Source organism: Tasmannia lanceolata, unplaced genomic scaffold (genome assembly GCF_043159265.1).
Source record: "Tasmannia lanceolata isolate RefF3 unplaced genomic scaffold, GAP_Taslan_0.1 ptg000003l, whole genome shotgun sequence".
Taxonomy (NCBI): Eukaryota; Viridiplantae; Streptophyta; class Magnoliopsida; order Canellales; family Winteraceae; genus Tasmannia; species Tasmannia lanceolata.
Genome location: NW_027518680.1, coordinates 862509 through 883183, shown reverse-complemented (window position 1 = coordinate 883183; position 20675 = coordinate 862509). Strand labels below are relative to the sequence as shown.

The 20675-nt window shown below is 41.1% G+C and overlaps 1 protein-coding gene and 2 pseudogenes across 1 annotated transcript; 1 reads left to right on the top strand and 2 right to left on the bottom strand.

The window, feature by feature from the left end:
- The first annotated feature begins 527 nt into the window (after nt 1-527).
- LOC143846913 (pentatricopeptide repeat-containing protein At5g06540 pseudogene) lies at nt 528-3046 on the top strand (annotated as a pseudogene).
- A 187-nt stretch (nt 3047-3233) lies between these two features.
- LOC143846919 (root phototropism protein 3-like) lies at nt 3234-8404 on the bottom strand. Its single transcript, XM_077355533.1, has 2 exons — nt 7372-8404; nt 3234-3897 (listed from the first exon to the last, which is right to left on the bottom strand). The coding sequence occupies exons 1-2, from the start codon at nt 8125-8127 to the stop codon at nt 3355-3357; spliced, it is 1299 nt and encodes a 432-aa protein (XP_077211648.1). The 5' UTR covers nt 8128-8404; the 3' UTR covers nt 3234-3354.
- A 6671-nt stretch (nt 8405-15075) lies between these two features.
- LOC143858945 (plastidic ATP/ADP-transporter pseudogene) lies at nt 15076-16049 on the bottom strand (annotated as a pseudogene).
- Between the last annotated feature and the right edge of the window lie 4626 nt (nt 16050-20675).

Genomic DNA, 20675 nt, shown 5'->3' with positions numbered 1-20675 from the left:
TGTTCACATTGGAAGGAGTACGGTAATGAGTTAGCAATATGTGTGGGTCCGATGTAAGTCCAATAAGGTTAATGAGCCTATTTCAGGATCGAGAGTCCGTAATGGATGGACTCTAGGATTTCCTTCCAATTATTACCTAATTTCAGTTATATTTGAGGAGCAAGAGTCCGTAATGGATGGACTCTAGGGTTTCCTTGCAATTATTACCTAATTTCAGTTATATTTGAAGAGCAAGAGTCTGTAATGGATGGACTCTAGGGTTTCCTTTCAATTGTTACCCAATTTCAATTATAAATCTCTCTCTCTCTCTCTCTCTCAAACAAAACTTCACCTTGAGATCGGCCAAGCCTCGTGCGGCGGGGATTCCCCAATTTAGACGAGGATGGGATGGGACGGGGATTAAAAAATTTCCTGTTGCGGGCGGGGACAGCGCAGCGATGGGAATGACTGTGGCCCCGCCCCGCCCTGCCTGCTTCAATTTTTAGTAAAGTTTTTCCCTGTTTGAAGGGAAATGGTATTTAGCACAACCACGTTTTCAAGTTTTGATTATTACAGCAACTCATCTCGTCTTTTATTAGTTAAAGAGAGTTGTCAAAGGCCACTACAGTTCCCAAAAAGCTCTCACAAGTCCACAAGCAAATTAAAACAGAAAAGACAAGAGTAGTTTGTGCAATTATTAAAACTTGGTTGTGCTGATATCATTTCCCTGTTTGATATGCTTCTCCTTGCCTAACAAACACGGGGTTTCGAAATTTGAATGAACAGAAAAGAAAGTGCCTAGACAGTTAGACATGGCAGCTCCTCTGTCCCTGCAGACCCACATCCCCTCATCTAGTCATGAAAAAAAACCCCGCTTGAAAACCAATACCCTCATCAACAAAAACAACACAATTCAACCTCACCCATGTCTCGTTTTGCTCGAGAAATGCTCCAACATGTCCGAGCTGAAGCAAATCCACTCCCAAATGATCAGGACCGCCCTCATCTCCAACGTCTTCGCCGCAGGCCAAATAGTCGCCTTCTGCGCTCTCGAAGACCTCCCTTACGCCCGTCTTGTCTATGCCCAAATCCTCAATCCCACACCCTTCATTTTCAATTCCATAATTCGTGGTTACACTAACAAAAACTTAAATGGAGAAGCACTTTCATTTTATCAGGAAATTGTCGAACAAGGTTTCTTACCAGACAATTTCACCTTCCCTTCGCTTTTCAAATCTTGTGAGGATTTGAACCAAGGGAAACAGTTGCATTCCCACGTTGTGAAATTCGGTTTCCCCTCGGATTCTTACATTCAGAACACGTTGATGAATATGTATTCAAATCGCGGGTGTTTAATCTCTGCGCGCCGGGTGTTCGATAAAATGTCTGAGAGAGATGTTGTTTCTTGGGCAACTATGATTGCCGCTTATGCGAATTGGGATCAGTCTATCGAAGCCTTGAGTCTCTTCCATCGGATGGAATTCGAAAATGTGAAGCCTAATGAGGTTACTCTGGTGAATGTTTTAACAGCTTGTGCGAGGGCGAGAGATTTGGAAATGGGGAAACGGATACACGAGTATATGATTGAGAATCGGATTGGTTTTAGTTTAATTGTCGCGACAGCTCTTATGGATGTGTATTGTAAGTGCGGGTCTGTCAATCTCGCGCGTAAACTTTTCGACGAAATCCCAGAGAGGAATTTGTTTTGTTGGAATATCGTGATCAATGGGCACGTTGAAGATAGTGATTACAAGGAGGCTTTGCTGCTCTTCCGCGAGATGCAGCTTAGGGGCATAAAGGCAGATAAGGTGACCATGGTGAGCTTATTGATTGCTTGTACCCATCTAGGTGCTCTCGAGCTTGGGAAATGGTTGCACGTCTACATTGATAAGGAAAATGTCGAGGTTGATGTAGTCCTAGGAACAGCACTTGTGGACATGTATGCAAAGTGCGGGTGCATAGAGATCGCATCGCGAGTTTTCCATGAGATGCCCCACAAAGATGTTATGACTTGGACGGCCATTATGACTGGTCTAGCGATGTCCGGGCATGGGGAGAGGGCTCTGGAGCTTTTCTACGAGATGCAAAGGAGTGGAGTGAAGCCAGACGCTGTGACCTTTGTGGGTGTCTTAGCTGCTTGTAGTCACACAGGACTTGTTGATGAAGGTTACCGTCATTTCAATTCCATGTCTAGAGTTTATGGCATCCAGCCTAGTGTGGAACACTATGGGTGTATGGTTGACATGTTAGGTCGCGGTGGTCACATAGCAAGAGCAGAAGAGTTGATTAGAAACATGCCCATGGCACCAGATTATTTTGTTTTAGGAGGTCTCCTCGGTGCCTGCAGGATTCATGGTAATCTCGAGGTTGCAGAGAAAGCGGCTCGGCAACTTCTAGAGCTCAACTCTGACTACGGTGGAGCCTATGTTCTCCTGTCTAACATATATGGTTCATTAGGGAAGTGGGATGAAGTTACGAGGACAAGGGAACTCATGGCACAAAGGAACATTAAGAAACCCCCTGGGTGCAGTTTGATAGAGGTGGATGGGATTGTTCACGAATTTGTCATGGGTGATGTCTCACACCCTCAATCCCCTGATATCTATGCAATGGTGGATGACATGGTGCAACGCTTAAAGGATGCCGGTTACGTTTTCAACAAATCTCAAGTGTTATTTGACATGGATGAGGAGGAGAAGGAGAATGCTCTCTGTCGCCATAGCGAGAAGTTAGCAATTGCCTTTGGGCTTATAAGTACAAATCCAGGTGCGTCTCTTCGAGTTGTGAAGAACCTTCGTATCTGTAGTGATTGCCATTCTGCAACCAAGCTCATCGCGAAAGTTTACAATAGGGAGATTATTGTGCGAGATAGGAATCGTTTTCATCAATTTAAGGATGGATCATGTTCCTGTAAGGACTTCTGGTGATGATCTTGTTTGTTCTTAGATCACGTCATTTAATATTGATTAGCATAGGGTGGTGTATCAAAACAAGTTGTTCTAACATGAATGTATAGATTATCCATTGAGAAATGGAAGCTTGAAATATTCCAAGTACATTTTTCCCATATCTTGAGTGTTGTTTACTAGATTAGTAGCTGATCTTCATCATCTCAAGTATATGTTTTGGCTGATTGGGTATCTTGTACTGATTAAACACCTCTATCTGGAAGCTGCAATTAGCCTTTTCCTAATCTGATTGAGCCAATTGATCATGCCTTCCATGGCTCAATGAAAAAACATGACAGAACTAAGAAGGAAATACCCAACATATCTTACTTTAGACTTCCATGAATTGGCAGGTCAAGAAGCTGAATAATACAAGGATAAACAAGATGAACTAGATACACTAAACCGTCTAACTGTTTAGCCACCTTCAAGACAATGAGTTTCTCCACTTTTGTGGGGTTTTTTTGCCTTGCACCAGCTTTGCCTTCATCTGTGCAGGCGTTCGGTGCTCCAACCCCACCTCAGACTCTCCACCATCTTCCTCTATCCTCTCTCCCTCCCTGGCCGGTCGAAATAAAGGCCCCCTTAGCTTTCGCCAACCAAAAAAACCCTTCTTTTTGTCCAAAAGCTTATCTATCTGAGCCTGCATTGAGTAGCACCGACTCTGGAGCTTGAGTACATCCTCGCGCAATCTCTGAATCTCATTCTGTTGAGCTGACAGTTCACGCTTTGATTGGCACCGGACAGACGCCTGAAGGGAAGGGTTCGGGCTAATCACCCTACTAAAGGAGCCACTCCAGTCAACATGACGCCCAACCTTTGCATGCTCAGAGAAGAGCACCTGGATTACAGCTCGAACAGGCAATCGTTCATTCTGTGCAGCATGTAGGGATGCCTCTGGCGATAGCTTCCGGCTATCGATCAATCTACAGAGAGCCTTCCTTTCTTGCTTAGGCGTGCTTGGATGTGCCTGCCAAGGGACATTTGAAGGTGTCACTCTATGGAAGAACATGAGCTTGAGGATAATTTGATCATTTTGGAAGATCGACTAATGATATAAACCAAAGTAACCTCAAACCAATTTTAAGTTAGATTTTATTAGTAAATGGGAAGTTACAGCCTCTTTGAAATTTAATTCCAGATCACTGGCTCTAATCTGTTTAGAGTTTTGGTCTCTCTGCATTTCTTGATTGTGAAGAAGACATAGTTGGCCCCAGATTTGAATGATCGCAGCCATTCATTTCTCAGGTTTCACTTTGGATAACCTATGGCAAAAAAAGAAAAAATAAAGTACCACTTGCCGGTCCTAAGCACAATAACTTCAGCCAAAAACTACATATAACCAACTGTTCAAATTCAACAAAAAAAAGTTACTAATGCAATATTTGGCAACCATGATTTTTATTTTTTATTTTTTTTCATGGAATATTATCTTTCTAGATGGAGAGGAAGGACAGAAGAGGAAAAGACCTGATCGGGACTGAGTTAAGGCTGGCAATTTCACCCGGAAAAGCGGGGATCCGCCCCGCCCCGCTCCGCTTGGGGAGGGGATTCCCCGATTTGAGTGGGGAAGGGGATTTAAAAAATTCCCCGATGCGAGGAAGGGGAGGAGAAGGGGATGGAGTTCGCCCCGCCCCGCATTAATGCTATTTTTTTCTTGTATTTTTTTGAGTGTTTTTTTTTTTTTTGGGAAAGCTACTAGAAACCCCTTGGATCAAAACATATCTACAAGATTCTCCAAAAATTTTCATAATTTCCATTAGTAGAGTTTTGTCCCTGAAATGGCTTTTTATGTTTTCTTTTACCCATAATCCATTGGGCATTGTCCTTCATTATATTAGTATATTATCCTTAGAAATTCCTAAAATCTCTCCATCAAACCATCACTGTAAGGCAACATTAAATTCTTTGAAAATCTCCCTCCCCCAAATAAAGGCAACATCTCTCTGATGAGTGATGAGATTTTATATGGTGGGCGCTCGTATAGTCCATTATTTTTCAAAAAGTAATGTATGGGCTACACCATAGGATGATCCAAACCGTTCATTTGATAGGCTAAAATTTAAAAGTACTTTACAGGCCACACCATAGATCATCCAAACCGTCCATTTGATGGGCCACAACGTAAATAGATTGCGGCCCAAAAACCATTTCCATAGGATGATTGCAACCCTCCGATCTATAGAAGGTACAATAATATGCAATTCCTCTATAGATCAGAGGGTTGGGATTATCCTATGGAAATGATTTTTGGGCCACAACCTATTTACGTTGTGGCCCATCAAATGGACAGTTTGGATTATCCTACAATGTGCCCATCAAGTGGAAGGTTTGGATCATCCTATGCCTGTGGTAGTATGGTGTGCCCATCAAATGGACAGTTTGGATCTTCTTATGGTGAGACACGTACAGTACTTTTTGGCAAGTGGGATTGGGAATTAGGGATCTGCTAGGGACTATTGATCAATTAAATGAATCTGAGAGCAACCACCTTTGTCCCCATGTTGATAAAATGAATAAGACAAAATCTTAGCCTAAGTGGGTTGTGTGGCTACTCTCACATGCAACAGCCAAGCCGCAACATGCCTGAAGTGATTGTCCCTAGCAAATCTTTAGTTTTAAACCTAACATTTACCAAAGTAAAGTGAGAAAGTAAAGTGATTGTCCCCGAAGGATGCGGGGCGGGGAAGGGGAGGGGATTAGATATTCCCCGTGGGGAGGGGAGGGGGAAAATTCCCCGCAGAGGGGAAGGAGTAGGGGACCCCAACATCCGGCCCCGCCCCGCCCCCGCCCCGCCCCGTTGCCAGCCCTAGACTGAGTGAGGAGAGGAAGGATGAAAATTATGGGAAAAAATACGAATTATTTTTCATTATTTCTTATCTGCTTCTCATCCTCTCCTTATTCATGTCCTCTCGAGTCTCTCCTCCCACCCTCTCTAACCTTTTCTCACCATTGATAAACTAACCATCTGATCCCTTCTTCAGTGGAGCATGTGTCCTCCTTGGTTTGGAGACAATCTTGCCCTCCGAGAGTTGCTTTCTTTGGGTGGTCGGTTAGCTGGGGCCGCATTCAAACTATGGATTTTTTGAGGAAACGAGGAATGTGGTTGGTAGATCACTGTCCTTTATGTTTATCCGCTGGGGAATCCATTGACCACCTTTTCATACACTGTAAGGTTGCTCGCCATATTTGGGGTCTTATTTTTTCTCGTTTTGGAATCAGTTGGGTCCCCTCCAACTCTATGGCTGAATTCATTCAGAGTTGGGCCTGGACTCCTTGGAAAAGGAAAGGCAGAACGCTGTGGAAGATGTGTCTCCTGGCCTCATGGTGGTTCTTGTGGAAAGAGAGGAATGCTCGTATCTTTGAAGGGAAGGCTAGATCTCCCTATTGGATTTATATTCAGTTGATAGCTGCGGTCATATCCTGGGCTCGAAGCCTTCCTCTGTTTCGTTTTGTTTCAGCTTTCGACCTCTGGGAAGGATGGTCAATCATATGCTTGGAATCGGCTACCAAAGTGAAAATCCTACCCTCCTGGATTCCTCCTCCTCCGGGGTCCCTGAAACTTAACTTTGACGGATCGTCTATCGGCAATCTAGGAATGGCAGGAGTAGGGGGGCTATGTAGAAACCACAAAGGGGAAGTCCTCTGGGCCTACTCGGGGCCTATCGGAGTGGCAGACTCAAACGAGGCAGAGGTCCGAGCCGTTCATAGCGGGCTTCTCTCGATGCCTCGTCTAGAGTGCGACAAAATTATCGTCGAAGGGGATTCCTTAAATGTTATTCGCTGGCTTTCGGGTAATGCTTCTCCCCCTTGGCGATTTTTGCCTCTCTTAGAGGAAATAGAGGACAGAGCTAAGGGCTCCTCAATAGTTTTTCGCCATGTCAGGAGATCAGCCAATGCGGAAGCAGACACCCTTGCCAAGAAAGGAGTCTTTCGGGCCGCGTTTGAGTGCTTTGACTATCTACCTCCTTGAATTATTGTACTGCTATCTTTGTATTATCTTTGTTCCTTCAGGACCACCTCGGTTCTGTTTTTACACATATATATATATATATATATATATATATTCTGTTGCCCTTTTCAAAAAAAACTTGGCCAAGAATTTAAGATTTCATGAACGGCATAATTTTTTAGATGTAAGGGATCCAAAAGCAAGGCTTATCGAATAGACTGTTCAGATCAATCAAAGGTGGAACCTACTATACCGTAGTGTGCGTACGCTGTAGTGGGAGTGCTTCACTATACTACAATGATGTCGTAGTATAGTGGTAAAGTGCAAAATAAAGGAATATTGACCAATGGGGGTGCCCTTTTACCCCTTTTTTGCAAGGGTGCTTGTGAGTCTAGGTATCGATGGCTCGATATTTTTATTGTGTGCAACTAAGCTTAAATAAGCACCCACAAATATATTATTGATGGCTCGTTACAAGAGGCATGGACTTACTTTGAGATAGGTATCGATGGCTCGATACAACCCATCGTCAGTGGCACGAGCATGGCTAGGTGGAGCTCCGGCGAGAGCCATAAATTCCGGTAACATCAAATTGGCATCCACAGCGACCTCGGCGAGGTAGCAATCTATCAGCTTGGCTACCTTGACAAGTGCTGCTCCTCTCCTTGTGGCTTCATCCATGCCGATGAACTGTTTAACCAATCGAAGGACGAGCTCGGCGTCTAAAAGGGTTCCGCAACTGTGACTAAAGGCAGGTATCATTAGCTCCTTGAGAGAGGCCTGGTCGAGCTGCCACGAAATTCGTTTCTCAAGCTCAGCTCGATAAGCTGACTCAATCCCGACCATGTTGGCCGTTCGTAGGAGCCTTAGAAGGAAATTGCAAGACACTGAGTCCTTCTCCGGGGGGAGGACTCCTACTAGTGTCTCAACAAAGAACCTTTTCTTCATCCACGAGGCCGTGACACTCTCCGGCGATTTGGTTGGATTGTCGTGAAGTTTGACAGTCTCTTCACCAGAGAGGTCGGGAAGCCACTTGGAAGCGTAATGAACAATAATTGAGCCGATGAGGTCCGGTCGAACACCTTTGGACTTGAACCCGGAGACTGTTTTCACAAAGTAGTCCATGTCGAGGATGGACGTGTCGTCGAGCCAGCATTCCCCGGCAAATTGTGTTGCCAGTGGCGGCTTTTCGATGGCGAATTCCGGCTTTGCCACCTTGTCAGATGATTTTGGGAAGAGGGGCCTCATTCTAGTGAAGAGAGAGAGAGAGAGAGAGAGAGAGAGAGGTCCTAGTTGTAGAGCCAAGAGTTGATAATGCTCTTATTGGAGGAATTCATGCTCCAAGGCACTTAATAGACAAAGGTGACCCGCGAGAGCTCCATACACTGTGATCCCTCGCTATCTCCATCTCAACATAGCTCCCATTTGAGTCATCGAGACCGTCCATCTAGATGGGTTTGCAATGCAAGAGTCACAGTACAAAAATCACACCAATCGGATAAACACAACCTTCGATCTTTCGGACCATGTCTTGTCGGCGGTTTATGATTTGCGTGCCCTTGAAGATCACCTATTGTGTGTATAATACAGCTCACACGTGCAATTGATATTTGTCAGCCAACATGATTAAAACACTCTGGAATTCAAGATGCCTTTTTAATCTCGAAAATGACAAATATTCAAGGCTAGTATTCCTTGTAATTGCTACATGTAAAATGTTTTTTTCTTTTTGGGTTCTTTGTAAAAGGTAGAAGCTTGCTGCTTAAAGGTAGAGATGAAGAGGGGGAAATATTATATGTGGATTTTACTGTTGAGAGCATGGGGTGGAGAAGGGAGAAGGATAATGGGGTGATGGGTAGAGGTTTGTTTGAAGGTGAGGGACGAAAGTAGAGACAAACTTCTATTTTAATGTAATGCAATATTCCTTCTCTCCATGACTCATTGCCATTCATTCTCTGCGACCAAGACAAAACTTTATAACAAGAGGCCAAAGGTTGACAATGACTTGAATCCCTATATGAGGCTGTTCATGAGGACAGCAAGCAGGGTTACTTTATCCTTGGACAACTTTGCTATCCTCTGTTTACATTGACCTTTATACTTGGATAAAATATTACAAGAAGAAAATTGGTGGATGGCAGAATACATAATTTTACGATAAATTATCTAAGCAGGATAGGAACAGCTTATTAAGGATTTGGATCTCTCTCTCTCTCTCTCTCTCTCTCTCTCTCTAATGCATGCATTGTCACGTGCATCGTTAGATCATAGCGTGCATCATTAGATCATAGTAGATTGATCTAAGATCAGATCAACTGACCGATTAGAGTTCTTTTATGGATAGAACAGTAACAATTAGTTTCTATAAATAAGAGGGTTAGTCTCTACTGCCATCAAATTGATCATCAGAAGATCTATCCCATCAAAGATATATATATATATATATATATATATATATATATATGAGGAAAGTGAAGCTACACCACCGGTGTAGCTAACTTAGCTACACCGCCGGCTTAAAATACAATGGGCCCACATTGTTTTGGTGATCCAAAGAATTCATTTGATTGGCCCTCACATAGATAGGGTGTCTACCAAAAATCAGCTCCATAGGATCATCCCAACCCTTCAAACTGTGGAGGCAAAAATGGACGTGTAAAAACCTTCACAAATTTGTCCATTTTTGCCTCCACAGTTTGAAGGGTTGGGATGATCCTATGGAGCTGATTTTTGGTGGACACCCTATCTATGTGAGGGCCAATCAAATGAATTCTTTGGATCACCAAAACAATGTGGGCCCATTGTATTTTAAGCCGGCGGTGTAGCTAAGTTAGCTACACCGGTGGTGTAGCTTCACTTTCCTCTATATATATATATATATATATATATATATATATATATATATATATATATATATATATATATATATATATATAGAGAGAGAGAGAGAGAGAGAGAGAGAGAGAGAATATATATATATATATATATAGAGAGAGAACATTTCCTACACACTTGTGTAGGTAAGTTACCTACACACTACCTTAAAATACAGTGGGGGCCCACATTGTTTGGGTGATCCAAACCATTCATTTGAATGGTCCTCATATAGATAGGGTGTCCACAAAAAATCAGATCCATAGGATCATCCCAACCATTCAAACTATGGAGGCAAAAAATGGACTTATTATAGTTTTGATTAGGTTTATTGTATATGTGACCACAACGGCAACAGCATCATGATCTACTCGGGTCTTTCTAGTGTATGTGATGCGAATGAAGCAGAGGTGTCTGCACTTCTCTTTGGGCTAAAATGGTATGGGAGGAACAATTTGGGCCCTCTTATTGTTGAAGGCGATTCATCTAACACTATTGCTTGGGCAAAAAAACAGATGTTGTGGCCCCTAGCAGTTAGCAAGATCGATGAAATCCGTGATTTGGCAAGATTTATCCGCATTCAATTCGTCCATATGCGGAGATCTGCGAACCAATGCTGATGAATCAAGGCAAGGGTGGATAGTGAAACTGTCGTGGTTGTCTATGCTAACGAGATGGACTAGCGCCCTATATTTTCTTATGTATTTCTCTATCAGATTTTCGATGGTTATTATCTGGATGACATGTAATACTGGGACATCTTTTACCTTCTTGTATGTTTTTCCATGATATTTCAATAAAATTTATGGTAACATTTGAAAAAGGGGATTTGCTGGGGCCCATCGCAAAAGGCTTTTTGTGGCTGGTCTGACGTGAGAAAGACCAGCCGTGAAATGCCTTTTGCGATGGACGCTAGCAATTGACTGAATGCATTGATCATAGATTTATTGCAACTTGCCTGCCATATTGATCATAAATAACCTCCTTCAAACGCACCAAAGGTTTAGCCAAACAAACTGCTTATATGGAAGTTCCTCTGAACATATCAGCTAGTTGACCCTCACTTTTGAAAAATTGAACAGTGAGAGTGTCTCCAGATAGGCATTCCCGCACAAAGTCTTATTCAAATTGGATATACTGGCTTATTTCATCTGGATTTATTTCAGTTTAGAGAGTTTAATTTGAGTTTCTCCTTTTGACAAAAATTTCAAACACTAGCATATTCATTGCCTATGAAAAGATGTGCTTTTATAACTATTCAAACAAATGACCGCACAAGATTCAACTCGTGAACAGATTGATATTGATCTTCAGATTTCTGATATGAGGGAAATATAGTCCTCTATTATGAAGGGCAAAATCCTTATGTTAAGGGTTCTACCGAAGCAAAGGTGCAGGGGCTTCTATATAGGATCGGGTTGTCGGATCAAATTCTGATGGACCAGCTCGTTATTGAAGGTGACTCTCTTAGTGTGAATAGATGGTTGACAGACCACGTCAGATATCCTTGGAGATTAGCTGATCCTATTGACCAGGGGTCTCAATGCAGACAGCTATTTTGCTTGACCATCCCTTCTGAGTTTTGTTTCAGCTGTTGGTCTTTCAGGCTTTAGTTTGTGCCTAACTATCCTTTGTAGTTTCTTTCTTTGATGTCTTTGGTGTATTTGACCACCACGGTCATTGAGCGTCACCCATTCTGTAATAAAAATTTTACCATTCAAAAGAGAGAGAAAATAGAGAGATCTCATCACTTGGGTGCAAAAACATTTTATACATAAATTATTTAAAGTGGTTGATACTTTGAACTTGTATGTCGAACAGCAAACTATCCTTAATTTTAAGAAAAGGGCTAAAAATATGGGCTCCTTCCTAACGTCCATTTTTGCACCCTATGGATGCCACATGGACGTGATCGGATCCATTGATCCACCTGGCAATCACAAATCCAGACAAATGCCATAGAGAACACCTTGATTAGATGATCTTGGGCCCTTCATCCATCAAGCCTCATTCAGGGTCTGGCAATAAAACCTAAACTGTTGATTTTTTTTTTTTGGGTCCTCTATCTTATGCATGGGATGTCCATTCAGAATGGGACAAAGACCATATGATCTTCTACAAGATCAACAGTCTCAAGTCCGCACTTGTCTCTGTATGGAACCCAAAAATTGATCGTTCGCATTATCTCGACAGTGACGGGCAGCCTAGCCGTCCTCTGATTTTAATAATTGGATGCAGTAGTTATGTACCTATTACACAATAAAGCAAGGAAGAGAGATGCTTCTTATCAATAAAATTTAAGGTGCCTCCATGGGTTGCTAGATAAATCATGTGTGAATGTGTGTGTGTGTGTGTGTGTGTGTGCGCGCGCGCGCGCGCGCGCGTGCATGCATTTGCTCCACATCCTATAATTTGAAGATCCTTGATAAAATCACAGACCAATTATGATTCTGAAATTATGTGGAACACAAGTAAACCATTTAGCCCATATCTCCAATGAAGTGAGCAAGACACTCAACTGGTACGTATACCATTTTACAGAAAGACGTGATGCACCCATGACGAACTCAAGTGAAAGTGAGATGTTTGAATGTAGAAGTCCTCAGTTTGCTGTTAATGCATATTCTGCTAGTTATACTTGGATGGATATTATCTGATTCAGCAAAGCCCTCAAATAGGATTCCATTAGCAGATAGTATAAAAACTCAATCTTCAAACCAGTCACAAGTTCAGAACATTGATGTTTCAATACAGAGAAAGTTGGCCATAGGAAGCATCAACTCAATTTACACTGTAGTTCCAACTAGCAGTTCATCAATGGGGATTTTCTGCATGCAGGGTAGGGAAAAGATGATAACAAGGACAATATAAGCTGGGAAACTTCCTACCAGGTCCACCGACTCTAAAAAAAAGGATTTGCCATGAAAGTCCAACAGTGACAAGTAAAAACCATGCAATGGATTATGGAGCTGTGATTGGTCATGTAAGAAACTTTTAGCCCCGAACAAATAGAGTCAAAGAAATGTAAAAGGTGTAGGACCTATATACTCAGAATGAAAAAAAAAAAAAAAAAAGTAACCCTTGTAATAAGAAAAGACAAGTTTATTATTGTGGCAGGAGAAACATCTGACAAATTGTAGCGGCACGTGTAAAGAAGTAGACATTCTTGGATCGATACAGATTAGAAATATGATCAAATACCCATTCAACAATAAGCAAGATAAAGATAGAAGTGTTACATAATTAAGAATACTCATGCTGAAAATCCAACAGGAATGAAGAAAATGTTAGTGATTTTGCATTTTCAAAATCATGTATATTACATGTTTTAGTGTTTTGGAAAATATTTTATCAAAAGCGTTTGGGAAAAAGAAAATGTTTTCTTGGAAATATTTGCTTTTACAAAAGGATGTAGAAGTGTAGTTGAAAAGATAGTCCCACATCGGATGAGAGAAAAGAAAGAGAAGGGCTTATAAAGCACTACCTTTTCTAAATCTTGTTGATTGCACATTGGGTTGAACCCATGGTTGGACCCGCGGGACGGTGCAACGCACCGTTCGCACACGCGCGCGCGCGGCGTGGGCAATGGGCTATAGGGCGCATAGTGGCTCTTTTTTAGGCGCACTTTGCACTTCGCACGTACGCAACGTCGCGAGGAGCGATTGGAGCCTTTAATTTTTCCAGATTTGATCTGCACCGTTGGATCAAGATGAAGGTGGACCGGTCGGATGGGTGGGTCAAATGGTTCGCAGGCCCATCAAGCCGAATGGTTCAGTTGGGTTGGGCTTCGGTTCGGGCCTAACGGTCGGCCCAACGGGCCCATGACTCCAACGGTCAAAGGGTGTGATCAAATGGGTTGTGTCCCTTCCCCCAACGGTCATGTGCCAAGGGGGTGCGATCCACACCATAGATGGTTGATCTAACGATGACTGGGTTGGAGAGAGGTTTTACTCAAACCAACAGTCACCTCTAGAATCGATCAGGACCATTCAATATCAATGGGTGCGATCTAACGGTCAGATTTCAAACATTCTGGAAAGGTGCCCTGTAGAGGTGTTTTTCACACTGAAAAGTCACCAGATGGTCTATAAAAAATGTGCAAACTTCAGTCATTTAATATAGAAATCGAATTGGCAATTCTGACTGATTTTACACTCTCTTCTACACTCCTACAAAAATCCCCAAGTATTTCTACATACTGTTTTTCTTTTGTTTACTGTTCTAGATACTGTTTTTCTGCAGAAACAGAATCTAGAGATTTCTCTAAGGCTTGAAATTTCGGAAGGGCATTTCGGGTTTGATTCCACTAGTGCTACGCGTCATCAAACATTAGTAGGGCTTCCCTACTAGGCTTCATTGTATCTTGGAGGCAATTCGCGGATCCCCTTTGCACACTACTAGTGGGGGCGAATCTTGTCTTAAGGAAAGTGATATCACGCCTTGAAGCAACAAGTTTCTGTTTTCTATCATCAACAGTACCCTCAACAAATTTTCCAACAGAAAATTGCAGGTTCAAGCAAACTCTAACATAAACAACGTGTTACATAATTAAGATCATGCTTAAAATCTGCCAATAAATAAGAAAATAGATGTTCGAGAAAAACTTTAATATTACTAAATCTAATGAACAGATCAAGCAACTATCACAGATTCAAGCAGGAAATGATCGGTATTAACTCGACTCCAGAAATGTCACCAATTACAAGAAGTGGAATCACGGAGATAATCCCAAGTAGAAGAAAGATGGAAAGAAATCCCAACAAATTTCTTTACTTCCCTCTCATGGAAATGAAATGCAAATTCACCAAGACAAATAGACCACAGACAGGACAAGAAGAAAAGGAAAATGGTAATAGAGATTGGGTGCTAAAAAGGTAAAGAAAGTATTTATCAACATCCAATCAGAAATCAATATCCCTATTTAAGAGGAAGATTTTAAAAACAGCATAGACCCCTAAAATAAAATATATTCAAACCCAAGCAACCGTAAATTTCATAAAAAAAATGGAATAGCAAAAACCCATATCTCTAAAGAACTTTACCAATCTTTGAGCAGCATGTATATCAATAAAGACCTAGAAATTATTAACAGAAAATGAAAATAAAAATACCCATATCAAGATTTTAAAACTTAAACCTTAATAGAGTAGAATATGATGAACTGATTAAAAAGCAAAAACCATATGTCTACAAAACTTTTCAAATAATTGAGCAGCATATATATCAATGAAGAACTAGAAACTATTAACAGAAAATGAAAATAAAAAACCCATATCAAGATATTAAAACCTAAACCATCAGAGAGTAAGATTTCTTAACTGATTAAAACAAGAACATCAATTCAAAAATAAAGTCTACCTGATTGGCAAATCCCCAAAACAAAACTGATATCACCACACTCCCCCAAAGCTCAGCCATGACATAGAACAAGCAGAAACTCCAAATCCTCAAAATCGCGACCGGCCCAAGGAAGCTAGGCCCAAGGGCTGCTAGTAGCCTGTCTGCAAGGGCTGTTGGGTGAATTACATTGCTGAGAGGATACAGAACAAAACCAAATGCCCCAAAGAAGGCAATAAAGGGGAATATTATGGAGTAAAAAAGAGCCTCTTTGGACAATACATCTGAGAGCTTTGTGTATAAGAGCATAAACCCAATAGCCATAGGCAAATTCACCCAAGTCTTCAAGAAGGGTATTATCTCAGCACTGCTCCCTTTTGCTGTCACAACCAAAACATCTTTTGTATCCCTAAGTATTGTATAATTGAAGAGAATACAGAAAAACATCAAACCCAGTGGGACAATCTTCCTCAAGGTCAAAACCTCAACCCCCAAGAACTTGGGTTTCTCTGAATCAACAATAAAAACCTGCCCATCTGTTGAAGCAGCAGAGTCTGCTCTGCATATCTGCAGATTTCTCTTTTTTTGGCAAAACCCATGTGGTTTAGAGACAAACCCATTAACAGAAAAAGAAAACCCACCAACAGGACTATTGTTTTTGTTGTTGAAACGGTATTTCAACCTTTGAGAAGGAGAGAAATCTCTAGTTCTGGAGTTTGAAGGCAGAGATAGAAGACCTTTGGTTTGGATAGCAGCTTCCATATCTCAAAGTACTTCAAAACCCAGAAGCCTCAGAGCAGCATAAAAAAAATATTTGGGGATGATGAAAGTTTGCCTATATCAAGATAACAAAAGGAACCTATGAAATGAGACTTCATGCATGTGTTTTGTTTTAACTCTCAAAACAGAACTTAACTAACAATGACAAGCGCAAGAGATTTTTCCACCGTCAACTAATCAATGACAAGCGCAGAGATTTTTCCACCGTCAAAGAAATGCCACGAAAAAGGATGAATAGATACAAAAGATCTTTCTTACGAGAGGGCAACAAATATAAATGAATGTGGACTCTCATACCCAAAATACCCAAAGATGCCTTTCTCTTTTCTATGAGAATTTATATGGTGGCGACTGTGAAAATTAAAAGGGCAGATGTCAAAATCCTGCTCCTTTATTTTTATTTTTATGTAAGTGGAAACTCAAACAAGATGCTTTGACCAGATCAAAAATCAATGTGCAGAGTTTTTGACACCCTGCCCCAAAATCCTACCCTTCTAATTTTCACGGTCGGGCATCATATAAAAACTCCTTTTTTACATTGGCATTCCCATCTCCGTTTAGCGTTTTTATATGATGTCCGACCGTCCGTCAAAACAGTACCGCCCTTCCAACAGTAAGATGTTGCTGGTGTTGGATCAAGAGTTTTATTCCATTATTTTTTCTAAGGTAAAATTGCCAATGGGGGACATCAAAATACGAGAATTACCAACGGGTGAAGATTCAGAGAAACCCAAATTCTTGGGCTTTGAGAAACCCTAGAATTAGGAAATCTATTTGGCAAAATATTTTTGATCATAAGGGTGAGGATTGTTTGTTTAGTGGGGACCAAATAACGCTGACGGTTGGTGGCCCACAAGATCAATGGCTCCATTTGCTGCCACACAACACTGTATGGACGGTGGTGAGCTGATACTAACCAATAAATATCGTCCAATTTTTTGAAAGGAAAAATAAGTATCACGTGAAGGATGAATCGTCAAAGCATTTGCCATACAACCAACACATCCGTGTTTGACATGATTTGAGTTTTTTTTTTTTCGTGTTAAAGAAGTGCACTTTCCTCTTGAAATCACAGAGGCTGCTTTCTGTCTTATGTTTCCAAATCAAGGTCCTCAGGGAACATTGTTTGGTTGCAACGTTAATATCACATTAAGGTTCTTCTCATGGAACATTGTTTTTCCGCTTCGTCTTATTCTAGGGTAATCGATATCAGTGTTGGATCTGACCCGCTATATTTTGGGGATGAGTAGAACCTGGCTTCCACCCAGGGGCGATGCCACATGAGAGGAGAGGGGGACAATTGCCCCCCTTAATTTTTTGAAAAAAAAAAAATATTCCTTTATTTTTTAATATTTTTTTATACTTACCCCTTTTTTTAAAAATTACGCCCCCCTTTCCAATAGTCCCTAAGATAGAAAATAAGTTTAAAATTTAAATTTTACCATTTTTATCTCCCTTTTTTGTGCAAAATTTACTATAATTTTTGCCCCCTTATGCAAGATAGAAATTTTTTCTATCTTAATTTTAAGATAGATAAAAAATTACTATAATTTTGCCCCCCTTGTGCAAAATTTCTGGCATCGCCCCTGCTTCCACCTGATACTTATTCTTGACTTAGTTACCCTACCCACAAATCAAACAGCCCCTTTGCAGCGGTTCACCACCACAAGGATAGTAATTCCTTGATAAGCTGTTTCTGCCTGGATGAGTTTATTATTTTATCTGAAGATAGAGGGGGTCACGGAAGCAGAGGATAGCAAGTCTGATAAAATAAACCCCAGCTTGCTATCCCCAAGTTAAATACTTCCAAAGGTTTACACCATGAGGAATTGTAGAATATTCTAGTAGTATAAACTATAAAGGTTGATTCCTGAGCATATCTCCTCTAACTTGTGGCCATGTCTACTTCAATCTCAACCATCCATGCAAGACCTGACATGGATGGCTTTATTCAAGAATTCAAAACGTTACAAATCTTGGGGCCCACAACAATCCGCATTCAATTGCCATGTCTACTGATCCAACTGTTGAGTTTATCATCCCCACCTCATTTTTAGTGGGTCCCCACAAATGCACGTTCATATTCACCCTAGCTAGTGTTGTTTCTTTAGCTTTAGTTGCAGCCACGAGCTCCAACTAATATGAATATACCCATGTTTTTTTTTTATCGGTAAGCTGGGTTTAGGCGGACTCCTAAACCCCCATCCTTAAGACAAAGAAACAAGGACACACCCCCATCCTTAAGACAAAGCCCAAGGAAGGGACAGAACAACCAAGGACATGTTGCCCTTAAAAATAAAGCTCAAAACAAGCAAAAGAAGAGAGAATACACGTGCATCTCTAGAGACAATCGCCAAATTCCCTATTGAAAGATGTCTTTCATCTTCTGGCTAAGTTTTCTAGCTCTGTGACTCTTCCTCAACTTCTGAAATTTCGGAGATCCTGTTTTTCTTTGATGGAAGAGCTCTATGTTATTTTGTTGGGGGTGATCTTCTTCCGCTTCCTGTTCCGACTCACAACAAGCAACATTGGGTACAATTTGACTACTATCTGTTTCATCACAGATATCTTCAGAAGTTGGCCAAAACACCGTCGTCAATTTACAAGGACAAAATCTTGCCACGGTAAGGACAATCCAGAGATCAAGGAAAGATCAGGGTGAAGGGTGAAGAGACATAGGCAAATCAACCGTAATAAAGAAATGCGGAGGTTTTCATATAATAGGAGACCACTACAGATGAAAAGGAGAGTGGGCAGCATCGCATGTCACACGAAGCCATCACCCTAGTAGGTGCACAATCAACAAGGCGATTATAGGAGAGACTTGCAGGAAGACATTCTAAAAGACCCCGTGAAGGAAGTTGTGACTCCACTGAAAGTCCCAAATAATACGCAAACCTTCGAGTCGGCACTAGCCACACACATCGTCTTTACTTTACATTTTCTTTACTTTTTATCTTATAAGTTATGACCCATCGGTAACCACAAGGCATAGTTTAGCTTTAGCATTACATAGTTGTAATGTAACTCTCCTCAGTGTGCAGGGTATTTAGATATCTCGTGCGCCTTTATCTTTAGTACAATAATTCTTGGGGAGTGATAAATCGACTAGAGAGAGAAAGGCACATGGGGAGTCGATTTAAGATATATAGGAGTCGATTTATCACTGCCCTAATTCTTTGTTATGGTATTATCTTCACTTTACGAATCCAAGTCTCGGTCACTGTCTGAACAGTACCCTATGAATTGCTTGTTTACATTCCCTTTATTAAAATGGTTGTTTCGATAACCGTTCTCCAAAGGAGGAGGCCTATACGAGGAGAACCCATACCTCAAAGATTGCCTAATTTGGACAGGAGACTAAATGAGCAGATGGCGAACCACGGCCATGAGAGATTACAAGTTTAGTTTGGTTCTTCGGTTCAAAATTGGTTGAATTTTGTTGAAACAAGTGGTGCATAATGCATGTTACCCTTTCTTTCATGGTATAAATAACTCACCATTTATAATTAATCAAAATACATATTTTATGATTTAATTTAGTGCTTAAATATTTAAGACTTATAAGGAATAATGCTAAACAGGAAGGGCGCCCTTGAGTTTAGCATTCATCGATTTTTTAAGAGTCTGATGTGTTTTTTCTCGTGATTTTATAAGTTCTCATTAAAGAGATGTTGCGTGTGCTTGGTTTAGAAAGAAGTATTTTAAAGGAAGAGTAGGGTTTAGACTTTACTCAAAAAACGGATTGTTCCTCAACTTGTTGAATAGTCCAAAAAATTTATGGTTTTCGTATTAGAGTACCGAACCCGTGATTCGCAACGCAACGAATGGTCCAGATGGTTACACGTTAGAAAGTGAATATGCTACGTCACATGCCTCGATAAGTACAAAGTCCCGCAGCCCAACACGTCTCTCCAGAAGTTCCGGACAAAAACAGCGCCCGTTTCGACACGTCATCATCCACGTATTAAGTTGAAGATTCGTCTCTCACCTTCCTTTCACGCCCCTCCCCTCCCGACACGTTGTAGAGAAGGGTTTGTGTTTCTCTCTCCACATCTTGGAGAACGATACAAATGGTTTTAAATTTCAACCGAAATCTGAAATTTCGGACCCCTGTTTTTTTTAATTAATTTAATATTTCGCTGAAATTTTGGCCGAAATTTAATATTGAATGAAATATTATTTTCTTTGTTTCGCCGGATTTCGGCCGGAATTTCAAAATTTCAGGGGCCCGAAACCGGTACCGAAACCGAAATTTTAAACCATGAAGCGATTTTAGTGCCTTATTGGGCTCAAACATAAACGTAATTTCGAGTCCAATAACCGGTTTGGCATTCACAATCGGTTCATAATCTTAAACGTGTCGTAGTCCATTACAAAAAAGTTGAAAATATTTTTGTCCCCAAAAAAAATAAAAAATACTGCTACTAATGCATTGTACGTAGCTTGTGTGGCATGCCACGAACGTCCCCCATGGTCTTTTTTTGGGGTAGGTAAGCTGGGTTGAACCTTTTGACATCAGAGTTGGAGAGCAAAGATTTAACCAACTGAACTGAAGGCTCAATCCCCGGTGCATGGTCTTACCACCTTTTTAACCAAATTGGTTAGGCAAGGGTGGCTCAGAGAGTAGTAGGATAAGAAATCAAAAGGGAGAAGACAAGCATTTGATTTATTCGGAAGAATAGTGAAATAGTGGTAAGTAGTGTTTGGTTGAGAGGCAGTTCTCTCGGAGAGCAGTGGAAAAGGTAGGAGTGTCATTACCAAAATAAAGAGTGAAGAGAGAGACATGGAAGAGATAGAAAGAA